We start from the raw sequence: 27,287 nt of genomic DNA on the forward strand, positions 1-27,287 counted from the left end.
AATCATGCACAGGTGTACTTGCTTCATGGAAACTGCTTTGCACATGACACATTGGTTCCTGAGGGAGTCTTTTTTTTTTTTCCCATTCATTTATTTAGTTCATAAATAAAGTCATGCACAATTATGATACAGAATATAGTATGTTCACAATGGCATGGCTAAATTAAACCAATTAACATGTTATATCACACATATTCATCATTTTTGTTTTGAGAACACTTAAAGTATACTATCTCACAACTTTTAAAATATAGCATATTGTTATCAACCATATTTATCATGCTCTCAGTAGACCTCAAGACTTCAGAGAGTCCATGCCTCTTGTCCAACTGCAGTTTTATATCCTTAAACCAATTGTTTCCCCATTGTTAAAAGTCCCACATTGAAGCCTAATAGCCACAATTCTGCTTCCTGAGGGAGTCTTAACAAATAGCCTCTAGTGTATAAGAAAGTATACTAGACCTCAGTGCTGTATGAGCTAGTCTACCCTGTCTGCGGAGCCTGTCAAGAGACTGACCATCAAAGACATGCCTTATTTGCCAGTAGATGTTTGATTTGAATCCCGCACAAATGATACACTTTGGTATCATCCAACAGGAGTTTTCCAGGCACCAAAGATGTTCTTTTAGATTTCCCAGTGGTCGATTTGCCTTTGTTGAATTTTGTTCTCTGTAGATCTGTGTTTTTGCACAATATCCATCCATGTATTTACATACTCATTTATGTTGTGTCATTACTGTAAACAGTAAATGTGGGCTGTCCCATACTGTATTAGAAAATAACAATACAAAATAGTATAAGACAATTTAACCAGGTGTGCAATGTTTTCCATTGGAAGTGTGCATTAAAATCATCTGGTAAAGTTAAAAAAAAAAAAAAGAAAACCCAGTAGTTTGAATTTGTTTAGGCAAAGTATCTGGCATACTTACCATCATTGGGTTTTCAAATGAAGAAGACACAATATTCAGGGACTTGCAGCTAACAATTTTGAAGTATTCTTTCTGAGAAATCACCATTTTGGTTGTTGCTATTGAAAATAGTTTTGGTTTAAATTGGCTTTTGTTTTTATTTCTGTAAAGGATTAAAAAATTATGTATTTCTTCTCCCCATCCCCACCCCTTACAGGGGCAGAATTACCAGGACAAGTGATCTCCATGGCAGCTTCTACTCTTGCAAACTTGGCCATCTCCATCACAGGGTATGAATCAAGCGGTGAAGACCAGCCCTCCACTCAGCCTGCAGGTGACTAACATCATGAAGCTGGTCAGAATCATTCTAGAAAATGAGATAGAAGTAGGAAATAGAGTGAAGAAGGAGGCTGGCAGCACAGAATGGACCTCAGGCTTGCTGGTTCTCCACTAGTCATCTTCGTGTGTGTGTGTGTGTGTGTGTGTGTGTGTGTGTGTGTGTGTGTGTGTGTGTGTGTGTGTGTGTGTGTGTGTTTCTCATGCTTCTGATTGTTTACCTTTTTTGGGTTTCCTATTCTGGTTCTTTCCCTTGCCTCTTTAAAACACTTTTGTTATGTCTCACACTTATACTATTTTTCTCCCCTTAGTGTCCCATATACCATCCATAGTTCTACCCCAACTCTGTGCTCGCCTTATCTTGTTTTTTTTTTTTTTTTATTTTTTATTTTGTGTTCCTTTTCTAGCAGCCAGTTTTACGTTGTTTTATTTTGTACTATTCTTTTTATGCGTTTCCTTCCCTTCCCAACTCCCCTCTACAGTGGAGTGTTTTTCTTTTCTACATTTTATTCATTTTTTGTTTCAAAGTACAATTTGAATGCTTTATATTGTGTATATTTACTGGCTTCCCAAAACAGGTCCTCTGGTTGCTCTGTAGGGCCTGGCTTCTGTGAGATCCATCTGGTAGATTCATACCATGTTTGGAACCATACCATACCATACCATACCATACCATACCATACCATACCATACCATACTTTCACAGAGTTCAGAAGAGTATAAGTATGTTACAGTTTGTGCTACAATGCTTATTAGTGCCAGGGATAATTAGAGGTGGAGAATATTACAGCAACCCCCTTTTTAGTAGTGTGTATGGTCAGTAAATGTGTGTGTGTTTTGTGTATGTGTTCACAGTGTATGCATGTGTGTGTAGAAGCCAGAGTTCCATGTCAGTATTTTCCTTAGTCACTGTTTAATTTTTGAAGTGAAGTCTTTCATAGCATCTGGAGCTTACCATTAGACTTGGTTTGCTTTCCAGCAAGCTCCAGAGATCTCCCTGTCCCTACTTTCCTAGCACTGGGAAATGCAGACACATGCTGTAGCCTCTTTTGGTGGGTGATGGGATCTGAATCCAGGTACTTGTGCTTATGTGCCAAGCCCTTTACTAGTTGAACCATCCTTCTATCCCCCTATATAGCAAGCTCTTATTGAAGAAATAACACTTGGTACATGTGTTAAGGAAGGCATAATTTAGGAGAAGGCCATTCAGTAATAGAAACACACACTACTATTCTTGTACATGAAACCACGTTTCCAAAGCAGAGACGTTGGATACTTAGGTTATAGAGTTACTGTTCTGCTGGCATTTATCATTAGCACTGACCTGGAGTTTCCAGATCAAACAGGCAGAGCAAAGTCAAACGAAAGCATGTTACCATCAGCTTCACTGTTAGCCTTGACTCATGAGCACAGACACACACAGGCAAAGCATCCATACAAATACAATAAAAATGAATCTCAAAAAAATACTTAACTCATGTAGAATAAAAGAAGAACATTTGCTGTCTCCCAGAAAAATCTGACTTGCCTAGATTAAAACCCTGCTGACAGTAGTTTGCACAGGTTTGTTTCAGTGCAAATCTTGTATTTCTTGAACTTGATGGGTCCTGCTATACATTCCAGTGAAGTATATTTTATATTGTTGTTTTTCTCATGTGGACTAAGACAGTGTGTGATTTTATGTCTTTGCGTTTTTTAGAGCCCACGGACAGGGGAGAGCCCCCGCCAGCATTGTCTGCTTCTTCTTCATCTTCTTCACGTTCCTCACCTTCTTCTCCTTCACCTACTTTGGGTAGACAGAGGCCTGAGATGGGGACATTTCTCAGAAAGAAGAAAACGAGTGACGTTTACTTCGTGTCTCTCGTGTGGGCCATCATTGCTGTACAGCTCTGGCTGAATCTGTGGATTGTACAGCTACTGCCGGTGCCTGTTGCAGGTTGTTATTTGGTTAAGTATGGTTTTATCCCATTGCCACAGACTTTTTTCTTCTTTTCTTACAGTGGGGTTTTAAGATTTGATAGAATTTTATTGCCATCTTACTTAAAATAGTTGAATGTTTGTACTTAGATCATGAGAAAAATATTTATTTTTATTTTATGTTTTGAGTGTTTGGCTGAATATGTCTGCCTGTAGAGGTCTAAAAAGGGTATTGGATCCTCTGGAACTTGAGTTCAGACAGTTGTGAGCCACATGTACCCATGTCCTCTGCAAGAGCCATAAAGAATTGCAGGACATCCAGGAATACACAGAGAGACCCTGTTTCAAAACCAATTTAAAGAGAGAAACAGCTAATGAAGGAATTTTTGAACTGTTAGGTCCTACTGGTTTACTTTTCTGTTGCTGTGACAAAACACCATGACTAAGGCAACTCATAAAAGAGAGCATTAATTGGAGGCTCATCATCTTTTCAGAGGACTAGAGTCCAGCATGACAGCAGGCAGGCAGGCATGGAGCTAGAGTAGTAGCTGAGAGCTTATATGTTGAGACAACAGCCATGAGGCAGAGCTCTCTTTAGAGACAGACAGAGACAGGCGGCAGCCAGCCAGCCAGCCAGCCAGCCAGCCAGCCAGCCAGGCGTGCACACATGAACACACAGTATGCACTCTGGGACTAGCATGGACTTTTGAAACCTTAAAGCCTACAGCTAGTGTCTACTTCCTCCAACAAGGCCACACCTCTTAATCCTTCCCAAACAGTTCCACTAACTTGGGGCCAAGTATTCAAATCTATGAGCCTGTGGGATTCATTCTCATTCAAACCACCACGATGATCCTGCAAATTACAAGGTTGGGGTTAATAATATTGGTCCCATGAGTTAGAGACATTTTAGTGGAAAGAAACAGTTACCTAAGTCCTCCCTCACTAATGAGTAACCCTTCTTCTGGCCTCTTCCTAGTTGGCTTTGATAGTTGGTTTCTCTGTTGAACAGAGAGCCCTCTCTGTTCAGATGCACAGAGCAGCATCACGTGAGGAAACAGGAGCACAGTTGAAAATACTCCCTGGAGTGGTACAAAGTCCCTGGGGAAGACCCGCTGTAATAGACAGGGAATTAGTAAATGCTGGGTCTCAGTTTTCCTTAGTCAGGCAGAGGGAAGCTATGAAGGCCCTTGTAGTACATGATGTTTGTAGGCTGGACAGTGAGCCCTAACTCACCCTGCGATTCAGCTCCAAGACCAGGATGATGTTTAGCTAGTGAGGCTTACTTGAAAGTCTGCCTGGTGTGGTAGTTTGAATAGGAATGCCATCTGTAGATTCGTGTGTTTGAATGCATGGCCCATAGGGAGTGACACTATTAGGTGTGGCCTTGTTGGAGTGGGTGTGGCATTATTGGAGAAAGTGTGTCACTGGGTGCGGGCTTTGAGGTCTCAGAAGCTCATGCCTCATCTAGTGAGTCTCAGCTTCTTCCTGTGGCTTCAGATGTAGAGCATTCAGCTCCTTCTCCAGCACCATGCCTGCCTGCGTGCCAGCATGCTTCCCACCATGACAGTAATGCAGTAAACCTCTGAACCTGTAAGCCAGCCCCAATTAAATGTTTTCCATTATAAGAGTTGCTGTGGTCATGGTGTTTCTTCACAGTGAGAGAAACCCTAACTAAGACACTTGTCCCGGTTCCTTCTGTTTAAAATACCTGTGATCCTCCCCATTCCTTTCTTACATGATGTTGTTTTAGTATTGGCTTTACTGTTTAGAATGAAAACTAAGGAACTTTTTCATGTTCTTCCTTGACATGTGATTGTATCTTCTCTATAGTCTGGATAATCAAAAAGCTCGTGATTCACTTTGGAGTGGTGGGCTTCCTGGAGAAACGCTGCCATGTGTGGTGGCAGGTTATCGAGTGCTTCCTGAAGGAGCGGCAGGAGGCTTTAGCACCATGGCCAATTATCGGGCTTGGGAAGTTCTTACTAAAAGTTGATAGCAAGGTATTGTATGATTGGCTGCTTCAGTGGATTTTCTGTGTTCCATGCCTGAAATGATCCATTTCATAACTTGTTGATAATGTACTTCATATCTAGTTCTCCATGAAAATTTAAGGCTTAGAATTATTGTTCACATGAAGATAGAGTAGACTTAAATGAAATACAATTGTGCTTATTTTTCTTATAAAGGAGAGAGCACCTAGATTGACTTCTCTTGATAAAGAGCAGAATGACATCCAGAGAGCTGAAGTGACTTGGTTAAGATTAGGCAATGAGATGGTGGCTCAGGGTGGGGACTTTTTTGGAGTGATTCTTGTTTGTCAGATACTGTGCTGAGTTACAGGAAAACTTAACCAGTCTTGGACCCCCCCAGAGACAGAAGTTCGACTCACTGCCAAGAGATGGTAGTTTCTGAGAACTTAGTGGTTAAACTGATTATAGGACATGGAATCTAAATTCACACTCCACCTTTGGCTCCCACTTTGGTTATTTAGTAGCTCTGTGACCTTGGACAGATGGCTTGCTTAACTTCTCTGTGCCTTGGTTTCGTTATCAATGAAATGGGTATAATAGTACTTACCTCATAATATGGTTGTGTGTGCTGAGTTCATATAGGCAAGATCTTATGTGTCTGGTGTATTCAGTGTTAGCTGTGACTACAGTTTGTATAGAGAAGTATCTGTGTGACACAGTGGTAGGAAAGGGAAGCTTTGGGGAAACCAGCAGATCAAGCTGAGCACAGGCAGGCGTTTATTAGGTAGAGGGGCTGGCTGTGCAGAGGCTCTGCAGGGGAGAGGACAAGGCTGTTTAGGTGTTACAGCAACGCCTGTGGTTGTCATTTCAGCCATCCTAACTGTAAGGTAGCATTGTGTTAAGCTCTGTAATGCACTTTCTTCCTCTCCTTTCCCGACAGCTTCCTCTTGTTCTTAGAGACTTTCTCTCCATACTGTTGTTGCATTCTCTAATAATATCCCACTGTTCTTATCTTCTCTCTCACCTTCCCCTGTCCTCCAGCTCTGGCACTGGCTAAATAAGAAGGTAATAAACATGTGGGTGTGGTTTTCACTACTGAATTTTATACCCTGCCTCAACCCCTCACCATCTCCTTTCTCATTCTGTGTTTCTATCCATATGTCAAACTAAGATTTATTTTAAAATTCTAACTATAAGCTATGGAAGGTCATGAAATGTGAATTCTGCCGTAGAGTCATTTACTAAATTCTCCACAAAGCTCTTAGGATGTGAATGGGCCCCAAGTATTTAAGAGGTTATGTCTCATAGCCCTTCTGTCCATAGAATTGATTTCCTTGCTTTTTCTCTTTATGTGGCTACTTTGGTTTCTTTCTTTTTCTTTTTTGTTTGAGTCAAGGTCAAACAAAAGTCAAGTCCAGGTTGGCTTCTATCCTCCTGCCTCAGTCTCCTAAGTGCTAGTATTGTGGGCATCTACCACCAAGCCCAGCTTGTGGGTTCCTTTGGTTTGTGAAACACTGTAAGGTAGAGGAAAGAAAGTCTTTATTTCTACTTTTTCTATAAATGACACAGAATTTTTAAAATGGACAAATCTGTGAATTTTTTTTTTTTTTACAAAAATTAATTGTCTTAGCTTGGGCTTCTCTTGTGATAAAACAGAACTTGGAGAGGAAAGAATCTATTTCAGCCTACATGTCTCAGTTACAGTCCATCATGGATAAATACTGCTTACTGACTTGCTCCTCCTGGTTTGCTCAACCTGCTTTTTTTATATAGTCTAAGACCACCTGCCCAGGAGTAGCATCACCCACAGTGGGCTGGGCCCTCCTACATCAATCATTAATCAAGAAAATGCTCCATAGGCTTGCCTACAAGTCAGTCTGGTGGAGACATTTTCTCAGTTGGGGTTCCTTCTTTTCAAATGACTCTAGCTGTGTTGAGGTGACAAAAATTAACTACGACTCCAGTATCCCAGAGACAGGTTATCTTTTTTTAAGTTTTTATTTTTATTTAAGCAACCTGTAGCCATGGCCTATAACATCTAATTTTATGTTTTATGAGTTATGATGTTTGTCTGTAGGAACTGCTTTCCATGATTGGTATGACATTGTGATAGGCATATTTCATATAAATTTCTAAGGCCGAGCTACATGTATGAGGAATACTGTGCCTCTGACATTTACTCAAGATAGAGCAGTGTTTGACTGACTTTCGAATCCTTAGGACAGGTTTGTAAGAGATGGTATCATGTATGTGTGTCCTGTTTAAACACAAGCGAGACTTAGGTTCAGTAAAAATAATGTAATAAACTTTAAAGATGTGGAAGTAGATCAAAGTCACATTTTGATTTTCAATGTGTATTTATTTATTCATATTTGTTAATTTATTCAGCATTTGTTTTTGTGGTGCTGAGGGTCAAATTCAGGCCTTGAGCATGGCAAGCTGTCATACCCTGCTAGGCCTAGATTTCTGTACTTTTAAATATGGGAACTAAAATTTGCTCTAACTCACAGAGATCCACCTGCCTCTGCCTCCTGAGTGCTGGGATTAAAAGTGTGAGCTACTATCACCTGGCTGTGATACTTTCTTAATAGCTTGATAAACAAAGCTAGTTGTCTTAGAAGTTTTAGAGTAGGGCTTAGTGTAATTAAGTTTTAAAAATGCATTCCCTGCTCATATTTGAAATATTTAGCATCCCATTTTAAAACGGTTCCTCTTTTTAAGGTTAAGATATCTTTATTCAGATAAACACCAGCCAAACACAAGCCAGAGTGTGCCAGGGACAGCGAGGCAGGGAGGCCAGAGAGAAGGGAAGGTGCGCCCATGTGCTTTGCAGCCCCTTAAAAACCTATCGTGTCATCCTGACCTCACCTTGACCACATCCTTACAGGCGTGGTTAGGCACACCTGTAGCCAGCCTCTAACAGGCGTGGCTTACTGTCCCCTACACTCTTTTAAAAACAAAACCTTAAAGATTATTATTGGTCATCACCTAGAAAGACTGGAGCAATTCATAGAGACCATGTGTGTTCCACAGCCCAGCAGTGATGGTGACAGTTTGGTTGGCTTTGCTCATTATGAGCATGGGGAAGACCAGCCTCTTTGGGAAGAAGGTGCCTGGCCTTCCTTTAGAGACCCCAACTTCCTCTGTCCGAGTTTATCCCTGCTTTTGTTTACTCAGGCACTCAGCAGTTCCTTCTTTTCCTCTGTCCACGTTTACTGTCCTGAATTTTTGTGTGAAATGTGTATGAGTGTTTTGTCTGCTTTACGTACATATGTACGTGCATATGTATGTATGTATGTATGTATGTATGTATGTATGTATGTATGCATGCAAGCAAGCAAGCATGCATGCATGTATGTCTCTATGTGCACTGTGTACATGTCTGCCTGGTGCCCCCAGAAGCCAGAAGAGAGCATCAGATCCACTGGAACTAGAGTTTAAGACAGTTGAGCTGCCATGTGAGTGCTGGGAACTGAACAGTGTCCTCTTCAGAGCAGCCTTTAATATGGGGCAGGCTGGAAAGAACAAGAGTCTCTGAAGCCTTAAGCAAGTACTTTGTACTTAATTTCTGACAGAATTGGAGTTGGGAAGATTCTACTCTAGCTTAAAACTATGAAGTCTGATTTTATAATTCTGGTGGGCATATTTCTGGAATCCCGTGGTTTGTATGTTAATGATACCTGATAGAAAGTAAGGGTTCCATGCTTTCCTAGTAGACTATTTTCATTTAAAAATAGGCTTTTAAGGACACTTCCTACACTACCTTCAGAAACTGTTATTCTTGGAAACAAATCTGCCAGTAACAAATCTGAATTACTTTGTGTTTGTTATACAAGCTGTACTTCTGGTTACCTGGGTTTTGGAGCTGTAGAAATGAATGAGGCAGCCCTTTCCTTGGGGAGCTGCCTTAGGGGGTCTAGAGTCCAGCTGCTTCCTGATTTAGAACTTAACTTCAGAGTAAGACACCTGACCTTCCATACCTTAGAAACCTGTCCTTCCTTTTTTTATTTTTTAATTTCTGCATTGTCTCTGATGCTTTGGTAGCATGCATTGAAGCTTAACTCTTCTGTTTGAAGCTCTGAGTGTCAACATTATAGATTAACGTTTTGTGTCTGAGTTCACTATGGCACTAAATGAAGGGCAGTGTCCTTCGTGGAAGACATAGAAGAATTCAACTTTTGTAGAAATAAACTTGTTAAATTTGAGGTGTTTTTTAAAAAGAAAATGTTGCTTTTAGGTATTTAACTCAATTTAAATTAGGATAACTTAGCAGTATTACAGCTCATGCTGGGGTCGAAAGGGTGCAGTATGGCACATTAGCAATATTGATCTAATTAAGTCTAATTTTGAATTTTAAATGGTAGCTTTGCATGGCAGGAAGTGTAGAAGTCTATCATTGTTGCATATCCTGAAAACAAAAAGTGTTTAAGATGTAGGATTATTGGGGTTGTAAAAGGTGAGAGGAGTTCTAGCAAAGGTAGAATATCAAATACCATTTTAAGGAGAGCATAATTTTAGTTATTGATTAAAGAACAGCTACTACATTGAGGATTAATGTACTTCATTGAGTTAGAATCATGCCATAAAGCTTATGTTTTCAATAGAATAGAAACCTCTGGTGGAATAGCAGGACTTTATAAAGCATTTTATTGTAAAATACCTAAAATCTAAAAGTTTTGGGCCTGTCAATATGGCCCAGTGGGTAAAGACATCTTTTACCAAGTGTAGTGACCTGAGTTCAGTCTGTGAAAGCCACATGATGGAAGGAAAGAACCTACTCATGCAGATTTCCGCTGATCTCCAAACTCATGCCCCGACACCTGTGTGCACCTCCCAACTAAATAAACACGTATACTTAACTTTTTTCTAAAATTTAAAATCCTTCATAAAACATTCATTTAAAAAACAAAACAAAATACTATTCATCTACTGTCCACCTCATTAGAACTGCATCCACCACCCAAAACTTGATACCTGTTACTCTGAATTCCTTATTGCCTTAACATTACATGCATGAACAATTACTGTCTTTATCACTCTATTGTGATGAAAGTAAAATGTATTTGAAATTTATTGCTGTCTGTCTTTGCTCCTATTTTTTGTATAACTTAGGAGATGAACATTACAAGGAGCACACACAATCTCTAAAGCCATCTGTGTTGGCTAAGTGATAATAGAGCTTCATGAGACTTAAGTTCAACTGATGGATTGTCATCATTTAGTGTAGAATGTATTTACCAGGTCTTGGAATTAGAGATTGAAATGTGGATGTAGCACAATAAGAATTGAGGGGTACATGTGGATAATGTTCTGGTTGACTGCCTTCTCATAGCTATGACAATAATGAACTCTCACAGCAGCAATTAATACTGTTAGTTAATTTTCTAAAATTAATTTGCTTATAGCTTTTACTGCTTTAATCAGTATGCTGTAATTTGCTTTGCAATGCTGAATATCCTGTATTTGTGATATTTGAGTACATAAAAGTGTTTATTAAGTAATACTTTGAAGATAAGTAATCCTATTTTTTCATTTCCATGCAGATGATCATCTGGTTGGAGAAGATGTTAGATAAAATTATTAGCATTTTCATCATATTTTTGCTAGTAATAGGAACCCTTCTTTTAGCTCTTCTCCTGACTGCAAAGGTAAATAAATAAAGTACAGCAACTGGTTATCTTGTTATAACAAAGGCCTTATTGTTAGAATTGCATATAGTAGAAGCAAATGGAAAATGTTAATTTGGCTTATCACAAGTACCTCTACCTACTAAAGTATTTCCGTTTTGTGCATTAATAATTTTGCTATGAGTCTGCTTAGTATGTTTTCTTTTTAAATCTCTTTTGCACACATTTTATTTTGTCATCAAGTCTTCAGGAAAAAAATTGCAGTTAAAAAAAAAAAAAGAATCTTAAATAATCCTCTCACCTCCTAAGCTGGCTGCCTTAAACTTAAGAGGTTTCTGAACTAGTCTCATGACTCCTAAGTTAATTAGCTCAGTGTCCCCAACTCCTGCCTCCGTCTTCTGAGTCTCCATGAAAATGCTTGCCAGTGGTGTGCCTGCCTCCAGAATCTCTGCATTAACTACTTTCCTCCTGTCCCTGCTCTTCCTTCCTGTGGGGTACTTATGTCTGGTGCAGTTCCACGTGCCTGTTTTTGCCCTTGTTGCCTGTCCTTTTGGTGTCTGTTTTGAAATGCTATCCTCTGGCCATGGCATGGCCATTGTTGTCCTTAAGTCAGACCCATAGGAGACCCTCAGAATTCTGTGACCACTAAACTTCCTTCATGAAGGGGAGAGAGGTCTTACTAGCCACACATGGCTACTCACAGAGGGGCTTTATTTTTTTACTTTTCAGATTCCTTCAGCGTAAGTTTTGTTTCCTATTTCCATCTCCACAGAGAACAGTATCAAGTTCTTATCAATGCCACTTAAAGCCTTTAGAAAATGAGCAGCTAGGTAATTCCCAGAGTCATGTTGACTTTGAATTATTCTGCAGCGAAACTGCAGCTTTTTCTGAAGGAGTTGTTCTAATGTTGTGAAGATAGAGCATAACCAAGGCAACTTTTATAAAGGAAAGCATTTAATTGGGGGCTTGATTACAGTTTCAGAGGCCTAGTCCATTATCATTACGGTAGGGAGCATGGCAGCATGCAGGCAGACATGGTGCTGGAGCAGTAGCTGAGAGCTATATCCTGATCCACAGATAGCAGGAAGAAAGCCTAACTCTGCTGTGGGTTTTTAAAACCCTAAAGCCCACCCCCAGTGACACACTTCCTTTAACAAGGCCACACCTCTTAATCCTTTTAATCCTTTCCAAGTAGTGCCATTCTCTAATGACTGAGCATTCAAACATACGAGCCTACGGGGCCATTTTTACTCAAATCACCACAGCAAGGCAAATTCAGTTTCAGTTCCTGACGGCTTTTCTATATGTAGAACTACGCAGAACCATGCTGGTGGCTTATTTGTCTGTGTGTCTCACCCTGCACAGTTACTGTATTAGCTTACAGTTTTGGTATTGCATATGAAGATGCATAAGCGTGGGCATAATCTGTCCATATGCATATATCTGTGAACTAGATGTTTATGTCTATGAGTTAAGTATTTGGATTTTTTTTTAAGGCGGATTGTTGAGCTTCTTGAAGGCACAGAAAGTATATATGTATTTCTTTCAGTATCTATCATAGGACATTATGTATAACAACTTGTAAAGTGCCCACTTCTAAGTTAATAAAAACCACAATATATAACTATTTGATCTTAGAAGAGTAGAAAAAGACATTTTTAATTAGGTTTATTACTTACTGATTTTTTTTCTTTTTTTTTTACCCATATTACAGGTACATCAAGAAAGTGTACACATGATTGAAGTCACAAGTAATTTGATTAATGAGACCCTAGCAAATCACCCAGAGTGGGCAAAGTAAGAGTACTGTTTGGAAAAAAGATCCACTTGGGTGACCAAGTTTCAGCGTCTGTGTGCATGGAACAGTGTTCATTGCTGTAGCTACATTGGAAGAGAAAAGATACGGTTTGCCAAAGCTTTGATAAAGTAGAAAATGTAGAGAGTAGGAGCTTAAGAGTAGGGACAGCTTCTGATATTACTCTGAGGGTCAGACTGATCTAACACTTAAGACATTCTTGCCTCAGACTACTAAATAATGAGATTGCAGGTACATATCCCCATACCTGACTCTACCTTTATATATTATATGGGAATACTTTTGGAAGGAATTGGGTATATGAAAAGGCTTCTTGATTACTGTGTATTGTGCAGCCTACTTAGCTGTGAGGTCCTGGAGAGGTCTTTTACTGCAAAACAAGTGAAACTGAAGACGGCAGTTCTTAGCATGGCTGAAGCTTTTTGAAGAGACTCTATATCAAAAGATTAGTGGGTTTAAGACTGAAAATAACTACTGTACCCTCTTAATTTCTGGATTCTTCCTCAGTTCTGCACTTCCTTAGACCTGTGGGTCCCAGATAGACACCTGCAGGGTTTCTTAGGGTGCACATTTCTCTTTAAGTAGGTCTGGGATTGGGCTCCAGCATTTTATCTCTAACAAGTTCCCAAGCAGGTTGGGTGCTGGTTGTCCATGACTTAACACTTTCAGAGTCTCGTCAGATGTTGAATATCTCTGTGTTTCAGAACAATGTCCTTTATGCTGACTAGGCAGGTGTCTTAGTTAGGGTTTCTTTTGCTGTAAGGAGACACCATAACCACGGCAACTCTTATAAAGAAAACATTTCATTGGGGTACCTTTTTACAGCTTCAGAGGTTCAGTCCATTATCATCATGACAGGGAACATGGTGGCATAGTGCTGGCACTGAGAATGCTCCATCTTACGGGCAGGAGGAAGTCAGCTGATTGTCACACTAAGGGAAACTTGAACAAAAGAGACTCTAAAGCCCTCTCCCATAGTGACACACTTCCACCAACAAGGCCAAGCCTCCTAATAGTGCCATTCCCTTTGGGAGCCATTTTTTCCAAACTACCACATTCCACTCCCTGGCCCCTAAAGTCTTATAGCCATATCATAATGCAAAAAAATGCATTCAGTCCAACTTCAAAAGTCCCCATAGTTTGTAACAGTCTCAAACTTGTTTCAAAGTCCGAAGTCTCTTCTGAGAACACGTGATAATCTCTTAATCCTTTCTAAAAATCAAAATAAAAAAGCAGATTACATATTTCCAACATATATTGACACATGATATACATTACAATTCCAAAACACAGGAAAGGGAGCACAGCAAGGAAATATTGGCTGACAGCAAGCTCGAAAACCAAGTGGGCCAACTCCAAACTCTGCAACTCCATGTTTGATGTCAAAATGCTCTTCAGATTTCTAACTGTTCAGCTCTGTTGACTACAACATACTTTTGTCTTTTGGGCAGGTTCCACTCACTGTTAGCAGCTTTCCTTGGCATGTATCCCATGGCTCTTGCATCATCTTGGGTTCTCTAAGACAGTCCAGACTTCAATTTCACATCTTCTCTTAATGGCTTCTCTACTAGGCTTCCATTTCAGGGACAGTCTTGACATGTTAGACCCCCTGAAAACTCAGGTATCTGGGGGTCCCAGGCCACGACCGCGGTCACCCCAATCACCAGGCAAATTCGAGAGCTTGATGCAAACTGTATGAGGCTTTATTGTTTTTTTAACGAGCTAACCCCATGTTAGCTCGGGTCTTTCACCTACCCGCCATGGCGGATGGCTAGAAAAGACACCTCAAACCGGCTGCCTAGTGATCTTGTAGGACAGCGTAAGGGGAGTGTCTAGGGGTACTGACAGGCTCAGGATTGGTGTGCCTCCAGGTTTGGAGGGCTTGCCCTGTGTTGATTGGCCAATTGGTTTTTATGGCCCATAGGCCCTCCCAGGGTGGTTGCTATGCTCTGCGAGTCATTGCTGTGCACTTGTCTGTAAAGCACACCCAGAACCATAAAGCATGGTGCCACCAGCTAACTTCTGATTGCTTCCTTGCCACGAGGCAGGCACCTAACCTCTTAGTGACCAAGGCAAGGTCATAGCAAGCACGTGTTACTGTCATGGCTGCCGAAATGGGGGGCTGGTCCCTTCAGACACATGCCTGGCCTTAGCGGCTTTATTTCCATTTCTGCTTTCTTCTATCCTTAACTGTAAATCCAGAACCATGTTGCTGAAGCTGCCAAGTTCTGCTGCTTACTAGGGCTGAAACATGGCCCCTTGTTTAATTACATCTTTACCAGCTTTCTGTTTTCCTTCATTGTCTAACCTTTGCTGTCCTTGAATTTGCTCTGTAGACCAGGCTGACCTCAAACTCAGAGAAAGACCCATCAGCCTCTGCCTTCCCAGTGCTGGGATTAAAGGCATGCACCACCACATCTGGCTCTAAACGTTCCTTTATTTCCTTTTCACAAGTTGGAAATTATGGGTGGGATCTTGCCGTGAGGTTACCACTCTGTTTATTCCATTTCTTAATCCGTTTATCTCTTTGAACATAGAATTTAGTCATAGTCAACTTCCTGGTATTCTGTTTTGTTTTGTTTTTTCTTAAAACTTTCATTTTGTAATTTACCCTGCTTGACTTACCCCTTTTCATTATAAATCTTCATTAGAGTTGCCACTAATATCCACAGGACAGAATCTATACTAAGCTGTTTGAGATTTCTTCTGCCAAGGAAATTAATCTAAAATTCACTTTAGCCTCAGGCAGACTCTTTGGACAAGGGCACAAGGCAGCCATTTTCTTCACCAAAATGTCATAAGAATGATCTCTAGGTAACATACTTAAAATTCTTTTCCTCTGAAACATCCTGAGTGATCCCCTGACAGTTCAAATAACTCTTAGCACCTCTGTCTTCCATGCTCCTACTATTGTGACCCATTAAGCAGTGCTTAAAGCATTCCACTGCTTTCATAACCCTAAGTACCAAAGTCCAAATTCCTCCAAACAAACACATGGTCAGGCCTATCACAGCAATACTCTAGTTCATAGTACCAACTCTGTCTTACTTAGGGTTTTTTTATTACTGTGAAGAGACACTATGACCACAGTAGCCTTATAAAGAAAACATTTAGTTGGGGTACCTTGCTTATAAGTTTCAGAGGTTTAGTACATTATCATCATGACAGGGAGCATGGCACCATGCAGGCAGACATGGTGCTTGAGCTGAGAGTCTATATCATTTTTTTTTAGGCAACAGGAAGTCAATTGATTGTGACACTGAGGGAAGCTTGAGCAAAAGAGACCTCAAAGCCCACCCGCACAGTGACATTCTTCCTCCAACAAGGCCATTCCTCCTAATAGTACCACTCTCTTTGTTGGCATTTTCTTTCAAGCCATCACAGCAGGTGACCACCACATGTGGAGGCGGAGAAACCAGGCAGAACAGAATGAAAAGGAGGCTGGGGGGTGGGAGGGGTGGGAAAATAGGTCTCGATCCTATGGAGAGATGGAAGTTAAATCCTGCAAGTTAGGATCAGGGTCACCAGGCCTGAGCATTAGATGTTCTCTGTGTTGATGATTGTTCAATAATTTGTTATTGGTAGCTTTAGTTCAGAGCATTATTAGAAGAATATACTGAAAATGGGCTTTTTCCATTTTCTTCTGTCTTTTCTATCAGTTGGCTTCCTGAGGCTCAGGTGGTCCAAAGAGCCCTTAATTCTGCAGCCAACAATGTCTATCAGTATGGACGAGAATGGATAACCCACAAGGTAAGGAGTGAACCATTCCCATGCCTTTCTCTGTGCAGGTTTTTTTTGTTTTTGTTTTTGTATTTGAATTAGAGACAAGGTTGTTTTACATGACAATCCCAGTTCCCTCTTCCTCCCGTCCTCCCCTACCAACCCCACCCCAACTAAAACCCTACCTATCACATATCCTTTCTGCTCCCCCTTGATGGTGAGGCCTTCCATAGGGTATCATCAGAGTCTATCATCTCCTGTGGGATAGGGCCTAACACCCCCCCCCCCCGTGTGTCTTGGCTCAGGGAGTATTCCTCTATGTGGAATGGGCTCCCAAAGTCCACACCTATGCTAGGGATAAGTACTGAACTACTACAGGAGGTCCCGTAGATTTCCAAGGTTTCCTCACTGAAACCCATGTTCCTGGGGTTTGGATCAGTCCCATGCTGGTATCCCATGGAGTGTGAGGACCAAGGACTCCTCGAAGTTCAGGTCAGCTGTTTCTTGGGTTTTACCAGCCTAGTCTGGACCCCTTTGCTCTTCACTCATACTTCTCTGCAAGTGGATTCCAGTTCAGTTCAGTGATTAGTTGTGGGTGTCTGCTTCTACTTCTACCAGCTGTAGTATTTTTACAGGATCAACTTCTTCCTTTGAAAGAGGATGTGCAAAGAATCTGTTTGGAGCAGTTACCATTTTTGAAATACATTTATATTTACAGGTAGACAAATACCTTAAAGTGAAATCAAACTCTCAGGATATTACTCTGAACAGTGCTCGTGGCTTGAGCAGTCTTGAGAAGTTGACTGTTTACTTTCTTTCAAGATAGATCTGATATATTTGTGCTTTAGGATAGGATGATCACAGAACTTGAGTGGTCAAATAAGACTTTGTGGAGGAAAAAGAATGCATACATGTTGAATCCTGTATCTGTTGCTCACTGTGTTGGGCAGTTTCTAGTTTCATTTAACATTCTAAGCTTCCTGTAGTACTTTGAACTAGTTTACCTGCCTTCCAGAGGAGAAAACAGGCTGGGCAGGCTCAGCAGATGGCCATGTGGTGTGTTGCTCCTCACTGGTGACTGTCTCTAAATCCCTGTTTCTTTCTGCTGTAGCTTTCTGTCAGTGTGTATCTGGCTGGAACTAGAGTAAGTGTTTTCAGGTGGTACTTGAGATAAACCCAGAGGAATGGCAGGTCAAGGAAGAGTGTATTTAAGAAAGTTATTTGTGGAGTGAAGATACAGAGGCACAAGTGTGCTTGTACTTGAGGTGAACTTGACTAAAGGGGACAGTCTAGTGAAGGAGAAAGAGTGGTAGAGTAAAAGACACAGTTGTTGGACTTCAGGAATAGCTTTCCCAGTATGGATTTGCAGTGTACCCCTCTCTTAGTATTGCCCAGAAAATAAAATTAGTTTTCAGCCTTAATATAACAAAGTAGTAAGGAACATAAAGGATTGACAAGATTGAGGGCACTGAAATTTGTATCCCCCAAATTGCATGAGCAATTCATTTGTTGTTTAACACTCAAAAACAGAGTGTTGGAGTGATGTCTTGAGCACTTACTTCTCATACAGAGGACCTGGGTTGGGTTTCCAGCACATATTTGCAGGCTTACAACCTTTTATAACTCCAGTTCTGAAAGATTTGGCACCCTCTTCTGCCCCTGCAAGCAGCAGGCATGTACTTGGTGCACATACATACATGTAGGCAAACACTCATGCTCATAAAATAAAAGTAAGTCTTAAAAGAATAATAAAATTCAAAACAGTACATTATAATTATGAAAAATATGCTCTATATACATTCATTTCTATCTGCAAACCAAAGATGGAATCATTAAAAGCTGAGAGTTTGTCAGTTGGTTCTATTATGTCTTTTCAAGACAGTATGATCAGTTGGCACATAATAGTATTGGAAAAAAAATGATGGCCCAGCAAAAGAGCTCCTTGAAAGAGCTTGCAGCTTTCTATGAATGTGTTATTTTCCTAAAAATATAGCATTTTGTTCTGATTTATATGTTTGGGAGTTTTTATTCTGACATTCTTGCCTTTTAGGTGAGAAGATAAAGGGAATTTGGGGTAAATAATACATCTTAGATTAAATAATTTTCAGACTACTTATAGAAAAATAGCTATTGTAACTTCTTGTTCAAGACTTAAAAGTGAAAAGTGAAGGCAGTTGAGGACATTGATATCAAAAGTTATAAAATATTTGTGGTTCTGACTTACACAGAGGGATAAGTATATAGTAGCCATCAAATGTCTAGCAACTGATAGATAGGTCAACCTAATATGTTAAATTTATTCCATGCATGTGTGAGTGATATGTGATTGTATGACTATCTGTACATGCTTATATAAGGGTGTTTGTGTGTGTGTGTGTTTTTGTGTGTGTGTATATGTGTGCAGCTTTTGAGTTTTGGTCCTTGCCTTTAAGGTGGTAAATTTGATGAAGAAATGAAATACTGATAAATGCTACAACATGCATTAATACTGAACATATAATGCTGATAAAAAATACCAGTTATTGGCTGGTGAGCTGACTCAGTGGGTAATGCATTTGCTGTGCAAACCTGATGACCAGAGTTTGAGTCCCAGAACCCACATGGTGGGATAAGAATACCAACTCCACAGAGTTGTCCTCTGATATCCACATGTATGCATGGTACCCCTCTCAACATACACAATAGTAATAATAATAAAAAATAAAAGATCAACCATAAAATACATGCATATGATTCCATTAATATCTTAATATTCCATGAAATATCTTAAGTGGCAAATCTGTAAACAGAAAATAGAGTAGTGGGTTCTAGAAACAGGTGAATCAGAGGGGAAATGGGAGTGAATGGGTGATAAAGATTAATTGTAATGGCTAAGTAACTATAAATATACATAAATAAATATACATAAACCAATGACTTGTCTACTAAAATGGGTGAATTGTAAGGTGTGAGTTATGCTTTATGCAGTTGTTATAAATACCATTGAAACCACAAGTGTCACTTTAATGAGCCTTAAATCTTAAGTAGCTCAGAATCTAAGAAGTGGATTGCAAGCCAAAATCTAGAAGGGGTTAAAGCTAGGAAAACTGCCATGCCCAAAAAGAGAAAAGGTTTAATTTTTAATTTAGGTAAAAGCAGAGGCAACTCTGAAGGTTCCAGGTTCTCCTGCCTGCTTTGTCAGGCTTGTCTCCTGTGTTCCTACATCTGGTCTGTGTTTTGTATAGGCCTTCTGTTGGCTGCTGTCATCACCCTTGCCTGAGCTCTCCTTCCTGTTTGCTGTGTCCCTTTCAACATTTTCAATTGGAGATGATGCACCTGGACAGCAGAAGAATCAGTGCTGTTTCCTCTGTCCTTCTGCCTGGACCCTAAGTGAAGAAAGTGCCAGTCTGTATACAGTTCAGGCCAGTGGAGAGCAGAGAGCCAGAGTCAACAGCCTCCTAGAGTCTAACTTGTGAGAGGAGATAGTATAGTGATGCACACCTTTAATCCCAGCAGAGGCAGGCAGATCTCTGAGTTTGAGGCCAGTCTAGTCTTCAGAGCGAGTTCCAGGACAGCTAGGGCTATACAGAGAAAACCTGTCTCGAAAAACAAAACAACAACAAACAAATTTTTATTTTTAAAGTACTCATAAGAATGTGTAGTAAAGAGTGATTCAGGGTGATATTTTAGTTAAATGTCCAGAGAGTTCTCTGAGGCAGCAGCCTTTCTACCAAGACACTAATGTGAAAACAGTTGGTGAAGGTTGGGGGGAAGGGGAGAAGAAGCATTCACTTTGGGCAGAATCCATTCACAGGCTCTTTAGTGGTAGCAAGTACATGTGGTTGAAGGGTGAGGAGGGCTTGTGTAAAGACAGGATGGCTGCAACAGAGAGTGACACAGTCAGCCAAAGAGAACTCTAAATGATACTCGACTTTAGTGAGTTTTCTCATAGTAGTGCTAAGGGCATTAGATTCCAGTCTTCTTGTGTCTTGCAGAGTATATTGTAACATAGCAGGACAGTGTTTTGGGTCTCTGGTGGATGTTCTGCTGGTTGCCAGCACTGTGGGTTTGTAGAGGGTTTTACAACATGTTATCATACAATATTATTTTTTAACCATGGTGTTTTAGAGTCATTAATTGTTCTACTGGAGTCAGAGTTCCAAGCAAGATGGCAGAATAAGGTAGTGCTTCATTGCATTGGTGACCTTGATGTGGGCAATGTCTTCCAGAGGCTGACTAAGCACTTCAGGCCTTTTCTGATTAGGGGACCTCAGAAGTTGACATGGAAAATTGATAGGAGGAGGCCTGTGAGTGTCTGACAGTCGTGTCCTAAGAGACAGAAGTAACTAAAGGGAGCATATGTGTTTGTGCTCAGCATCTGCTGTGAGGTGTTGTTTGTGTATTGGTCACAGAGGCTGCACTTGGAGGAACACTGGGGAACTTGAGTTTGTGAGACATTCTCATTGTGTATGTGGTCTGGAACTTGCAGTCCTCCTACTTCAGCCTCCCTAAGGCTGGCCTTGCTGGGGTGCATCTCCATGCTCTGTATTAGGCAATTTTAGTACTTTCTAAAACTTCCTAGACTTACAGAAGAATCATTTGGTTGAGTTGCTGGTCTGCGCCTAGGGCGTTATGAATGTGCTGTCATTGAGCTATATCCCCAGACCTACAAAGCCATGTTCTTTTTACTCTTGGGTGGTTGCAAAAATCACATAATGTAGGTAAAGCCATTTAAAATTGTAAAATGCTTTTCAGAGATAAGTGGCTTTTATATTTAATATGAATAATTTGTGTGTGGTTTATGAGTGAATCATTTTAATAAAAGGTTAGATATTTGTACCAGATTTGAGTAATAACTGGATCAAGTATTTATAAGACTAACATTGGGTGGACAAAGAGGTGCCTAAGTGCATATTATAAACCAGTTTGGAGAACTTCATTAAAGGAAAGAAGAACAAATAATTGGTTCTTATTTAACACCTGCTAAATTATCTTTAAGGTTTCATACAGTGCTCAAAAGTATTACTTATATAACTCCTTAGAAAGTTGTTGGGCAATTTATAGTCTGCACCATTCAGCACCAGTTGGCCCCCGTTCATTTATTTTGCAATTGGTGATGTGAAGAATGAACTATATGTAATGGTGTTGACTACATTAAAAATTGGGACTGTTTGTATATCCATCCACCTGTGAGTAGTGATTAAGTAGCAGTGGATTTAATAAATGAGTAAGAACCATTGAATTTAAGAAGGTTATAAACACTAAAAATGAAATGCTTATGATTAAAAAAAGTACAGATTTTAAATTTCATCTCTGTAATTTCCTCTAGAGAGGAAGTTGCCGAAAAAAATGGGGAAAGGGAAGTTGTTTTAAGAAAGTAAAACTACAAACTAATGCTTGTCCTTTAAAATTGTTTTTTGGGGCGGGGGTATGATTTGGTTTGTAAAGTGTTTGCCATGCATGAGGACCTGAGTTTGGTTCCAGTGCCTATGTAAATAAAGCCTGATCCACACCTTTAATCCTGGTACTCTGGAGGCAGCAGGTGGATCTCTTAGTTGGAGGCCAGCCTAAAGTAAGGGAGACCCTGTGTCCAAAAAAAAAAAAAAAATAACAAAACAAAAAGACAGTCTCAGTGAGCTTTTGTAACTCAGTGCTGGGTAGAGGCAGGAGGATCTCTGGGCCTTACTGACAAGCCAGTCTAGTTGAATCTGGTGGGCTCCAGGTTTAGTGACACTCTCTAAAAGAGTGACGTGGAGGATGACTGCGGGGGATACCCGGTATTCACCTTTGGTTTCCACATTCATGTGCATGTGTGTCCTTGTGCCTGCCCACACCATACATATACAGAAATAAAATTTATTAAAAGAATTTTTTTCTTGCCTGTGCTAAGGATTGAGCCAAGTGTCATGTATGTGCTAGTCAAGTGATCTCCCACTGGTCTGTTTCCTCAGACCTTTGAAAATGGCTCTAATAAGGAAATAGAATGAGATACTACAGCAAGTGTAATCTGTACTGCCCTGTGTCAGGTTCCTGAAGCCTGTCCTGCCAGTCCTGGCCTGTCTCAGCAAACTCGGAAGTATTTGTGCTCTAAGTTTTATTTAAGAATCTTATGGTAACCCTTATAATAGTGGAGTAATGCTAGACCTAAACATAATAGATGAGCTCTAGGCTCACAGGGAAAAGGTTTTTCTCTGGGTGGGTAAGATCAAATAGGTCATCAAGTGTGTTTTCATTTGCATTATTCTCTGAGAAGTAGAGGATGAGAAAGAAAATGGAGATTTTGCTGAAACATGGAAGCATCTTTTAAGAAAATAACATAATATGACTAGAGATTTTTAAATAGTTGATTATTTTAATTTGATTTGGGACAGTTAAAGACTCAGCATGTATTAATCATATTGAATTGTTTCTTAAAATATTAATCAGATTATACCTGTATTTTTTTCCCTAGCTTCACAAAATTCTGGGAGATAAGGTGAACAATACAGCTGTGATTGAGAAGCAAGTTCTAGAACTGTGGGACAGATTGTATCACTCTTGGTTTGTAAAGGTAAGTTCTTTCAGCTATGAGTTTCCATAGTAATTAATAACACTGTTTTGTTTTATACACTATTTGAATATAGGACTTTACTAACTTTGGAATTTCATTTACTTTAACTTCCCAGCAGCAAGATCTTAAGCCTTTGTCAGCTTCCATTGTTGGCATACCCTGTTAGCCTTTCTGGGGTATCAGTGTTCCATCTTTTGCTCATATCAAAGCATCTCTTCTTCTGGTAGTTTGGTACAATACAGATGTAATGCAGGCCATGTCTGTTTATGCATTTATGGTGATGGGGATTGAACTCATGTGTTAATAAGCACAAGACTTGCCACTGAGCTGCACCCCAAGCTTCTGCAAACCACATATGTGATACTAATCTTTCTAGTAGCTGCATTAAGTAACTAAACACAGGCAAGAATATTAAATGATTAAAAATAGATGAAATTAATTTTAATAATATATTTCATTTAATTCAGTGTCCTTCTTCACTGCCATTTCAGTATATACTTAATAAAAACATTTGGTATTTTATGTGCCTAAAACAACTAAGTATTTGAACTCTATAGTGTGCATTTTGCACCAGCAGCACAGCTCAGTAGGCTAGTCGCTGCTGTTAGGGACAGGAGAATTCTAGACATTGAAAACCTTTCTCTTTGAAGAGACAGAAATGGATCTGAAGTTTAGCGACTTTTGTTTCCAGTCAACTTTGTGTGTTGCGTATACTTGTGTACTCTTGCTTTAGGTTTATGGGGGAACAAGTACAGCTACCACGAAGCATGAACAGTGATTTTGGAAAGCAGTGGGTCTGTTGCCTAGTTCTGTATATGCCAGGTCTGGTGGGCTGCTGAGGGCCACGTTCTGTGAATAGTGGGCCAGAACTGCTGTTTTTTCCAGGGTTAACGTAAAAAGAGGATGCAAGGGTAGTTGCATTCCAGTTTCTTGTTTAATGACATGTTTCACAGTGTGTAGCCTTGCCCTGAGGTGAGCTGAGGGAATAATACTGCCTTTGGTGAGGTGGTGAAGGTTTGAGGGTCAAAGCTAATAGTGGTGTGTGAGATGGGGTATTTTCTCTTTGATTCTGTCAGAGGAGCTGAGCAGTTAGAAAGATCTTACTAGTTTCCTGAGTTTACACTGGAGCTTCTTAATATGTAACTTTTCTTGTCCCTCACCCTGTTTGAGCCCTTGTTGTTGGAGTGCTGGATTGAGCATAGATCTGTCTGTACATGGGATGGTGACATGTTCTTTTCCCTACTCTCACGGTGTAGCAGACTGATAAAACATGCTGTATTCAAAGGTGGAAAAATGGAGGGCACACAAAATATTAAGAGCTTGCTTCTCAATCTTAACCTCATTTTGTTTATTAATTTCCCTTTCAAATTCAGTGTTTCTTGCCTGTGTAAATTTCTTTCAGACAGATAAATTTGACTGTCCCCCCCACTCATTTGGTTCTTTGAAATAGTCTCTTCTCTCTTCACTTTTACCTTGTGTAGATGATTGAGAAAGGAGAAAGATGCAAAGGTAGGAAGCCAAGAAAAGATGGGAGATGCTGAAGGAAATGAAGATTTATATGAACTCTTTGGGTTCTTTGCACACGGGGGAATGGGGGGTTATTGTAAGTTCAAAGCTAGGAGGGAAGCATGTGTATCATGCTAGACACAGTACCTAGAACATGAATGCAGAAATACTGGGCTTTCAGTCTTTAGACTGCACCCTTACTTGATATCTTAAATTTGCAAGGATTTTCATAGGCAAGTACTTCCTGAAGTATGTATAAGCAGGAATAAAACAAAAGAGACATTTATCTTTTGGATGCCTTAAGATGGAAATTTCACATGTCACTGGCTTTGTTCCACAGAACGTGACACACTCTGGAAGGCACAAAGGGCACAAAATGCATGTGAGTCGTCAGAACAGCTGGTTGGGAGATATTCTGGACTGGCAAGATATTGCCTCCTTTGTTCATGAGAACATCGAAACATTCCTTTCGGTAAGACATATTACTTATTGTTGAACTGAACTCGGAAATAAAAAAAAAGTTGTAATTGTAGCTTTTCTTACATTAGTCTCTTCGACTACCCTGCTTTGAATACTGTGAAATGGACAGGCTTTGGCAGCTTTAAACTAGAAAGCTATCCAGAAGCTGCGGTTCTCAGGTTGGCTCCCCTGGCATTTGCCGTGCAGGGTGAGAACACCTGAGAGATGCTGGATTGAATCCTGCAGCACATGAACAAACCTGTGGACTCTAAGTCTTAGATCTGGGTGTCTTCGTCCCTCAGGGTCACCAGAATGTCCTCAGCTGGACCATTAGAGATAGACCCATTTTTTTCTGGTTGGCAAAGCCCCTAACATCTTGAAATAGGGCTCCAGTTACGTTAGAAGGCTGACTGTGTCTTAGGGTTTCTATTACTATGAAGAGACACAATGACTACAGCAATTATTATAAAGGAAAACATTTAATATGGCTGGCTTACAGTTCAGAGCTTTAGTCCATTATCATCATGATGGGAAGCAAGGCAGTGTGCAGGCAGAAGTTGAGTACTGGAGAAGTTGAGAGTTCTACATCTTGATACATAGGCAGCAGAAGTACTGGGTGTAACTTGAGCATTTAAGACCTCAAAGTCCATTTCCACAGTGACAGGCTTCTTTCAGCAAGGCCACACCTACTCCAACAAAGCCACACTTCCTAATATTGCCACTCTCTAGAGGCCAAGCATTCAAACACATGAGCATACAGGGGCCATTTCTTTTCAGACCACCACAGACTGTAAAGGCTCCTAACACGACACCTACTATACTCTGTCTCCCTTGTACCCTTACACCCCTGCTGAATGTTAATTACCTCCCTTCATTTCCCAGAGATGATTTTTGTCAAGTGTCTTAACATGTGACTTTTCACAGAGATTTTTCTTGTGAATGAATATATGTGTGACTTTCATCAAATTAAAATGAATTGAGGCTCACAGTACTAAGTTTTAAGGAATTTGAGCTTAGTAAAGCAATCCACGATCAGAGCTGAAAGCAGGGCATCCTGTGTTTCCACACATTGGGCTCAGGACTAGCTGTCTGCTGCAGGGCAGCCTTCTTGCTTAAGTGATGTTTACATTGCTCTTTCTTGTGTTTTGCCATTTTAGATATTATCTTTTGGCTTCCAAATATGGAAGATGAAGGTAAAGATGTGACTTTTCTTCCAAACCCTTCAGTGCTTTCTGACTCTTGGGGTTCCTCACAGCTCCCTCAGCCACCTCCCTGCACTCACATGCTTCCTTTCCTCTCACTCAGCTGAGGTGCTTCTCAATCTGGAATGAAATCTGAAAAATGACGTCTTTCTTTTTTTTATGTTTTAATTAATAATTTATTTAATTAAGGAGTGGGGACTTAACTACGTTTCCCAGGCTGTCCCTGTGCTTATGGCTTCAAGCAAACCTCCCGCTCTATTCTCCGAGGTTCTTCATATTATGGGCACTTGACAGTGTACTCAACTATTCTGTTTTGATAGCCCCTTCCCTGTACCTCTACTAGCCCAGTGGTTCTCAAAGATTTTAGTACTGGACTTCAAAGTGCATATTTATCTATTCATTAAATAATTTTTCATTATAATGCAAAGAATATACTTTAGTGTGTTAAAAAATACTACTTTCTGGGGCTGAGGAAATGGCTTAGTTGAAAAAGTGCTGCACAAGCATGAGGACCCGAATTCAGATCCTCCACACTCATGTAAAAGTCGGAGGTGGAAGCACACTTCTTTACCCTCAGTACTGGGTGGGGGTGGGTGGAATGCCAGGACAGGCAGATCTGGGGTTGTGCTGGACAAGCAGTCTATGTGAGTCAGTGTACTGCAGGTGCAGTTTTACAGGTGCCTCAAAATAAGGAAGTAGAGAGTAATTAAGGAGGACACCTGATGTTCACCTCTGGCCTCCATTTTCATGCATACACAAACGCACGTGTTCACACACCTAAGTGCACACATACACAATACTGTTTTCTAAGATGAAGAAATATTGGGAAGTTATCTCTATAGAAAACTATAGGAGAGTTAAGTAAGGCCTCCTAATTTGCACAAACCAATTGGATGTCTGGGTTTCACCTTTGCTCTACAGTCAGTCTATTGGGTTCTGTTAAATTTGGCCAATGCATGGGAAGAACATCCATTCTCACACAGAGAGGGAAGCTCACCAGTGAGACCGTGAACTGAGCACCCTATTCCCCATCCTTTGGAGGGTCTTGTATGGATAGTTGAGAAAAAGAAGCTTTCCCAGTTTGTAACTGTGGGAAGTCTTTGGAACTGTCCAGAACTCAGCATGTGCTAGTTTTAAAAGGTCTGTGCGGTGTGAGGTGTGACACTGTTATTAAGCTTTATATATGCTGGTTTATTAAAGTCCATTGGCCAGTTTTGGTTAAAGATGTTTATTTTACCCTTGTATGCTTTGGTAATACACATTTGTTATTCAGGATACTAGTTTGTTCATATCT

General features: G+C 40.3%; 1 protein-coding gene across 2 annotated transcripts in view; it reads left to right on the forward strand.

The window, feature by feature from the left end:
* The window catches only part of Tmem245 (transmembrane protein 245), a 79,339-nt gene that overhangs the window by 23,574 nt on the left and 28,478 nt on the right, over positions 1-27,287 (forward strand). Inside the window, exons 4-12 of one of the 2 annotated variants that reach the window (XM_027403052.2) lie at positions 1,126-1,242; positions 2,944-3,180; positions 4,995-5,164; positions 10,678-10,782; positions 12,476-12,558; positions 16,237-16,327; positions 22,728-22,826; positions 24,673-24,804; positions 25,949-25,984. In XM_027403052.2, coding sequence (XP_027258853.1) covers positions 1,126-1,242; positions 2,944-3,180; positions 4,995-5,164; positions 10,678-10,782; positions 12,476-12,558; positions 16,237-16,327; positions 22,728-22,826; positions 24,673-24,804; positions 25,949-25,984 — 1,070 coding nt within the window. The remainder of the gene's footprint in view (positions 1-1,125; positions 1,243-2,943; positions 3,181-4,994; positions 5,165-10,677; positions 10,783-12,475; positions 12,559-16,236; positions 16,328-22,727; positions 22,827-24,672; positions 24,805-25,948; positions 25,985-27,287) is intronic. The other variant, XM_035439873.1, reaches the window with a different exon arrangement.

This window comes from Cricetulus griseus, chromosome 2, assembly GCF_003668045.3.
Source record: "Cricetulus griseus strain 17A/GY chromosome 2, alternate assembly CriGri-PICRH-1.0, whole genome shotgun sequence".
Classification (NCBI taxonomy): Eukaryota; Metazoa; Chordata; class Mammalia; order Rodentia; family Cricetidae; genus Cricetulus; species Cricetulus griseus.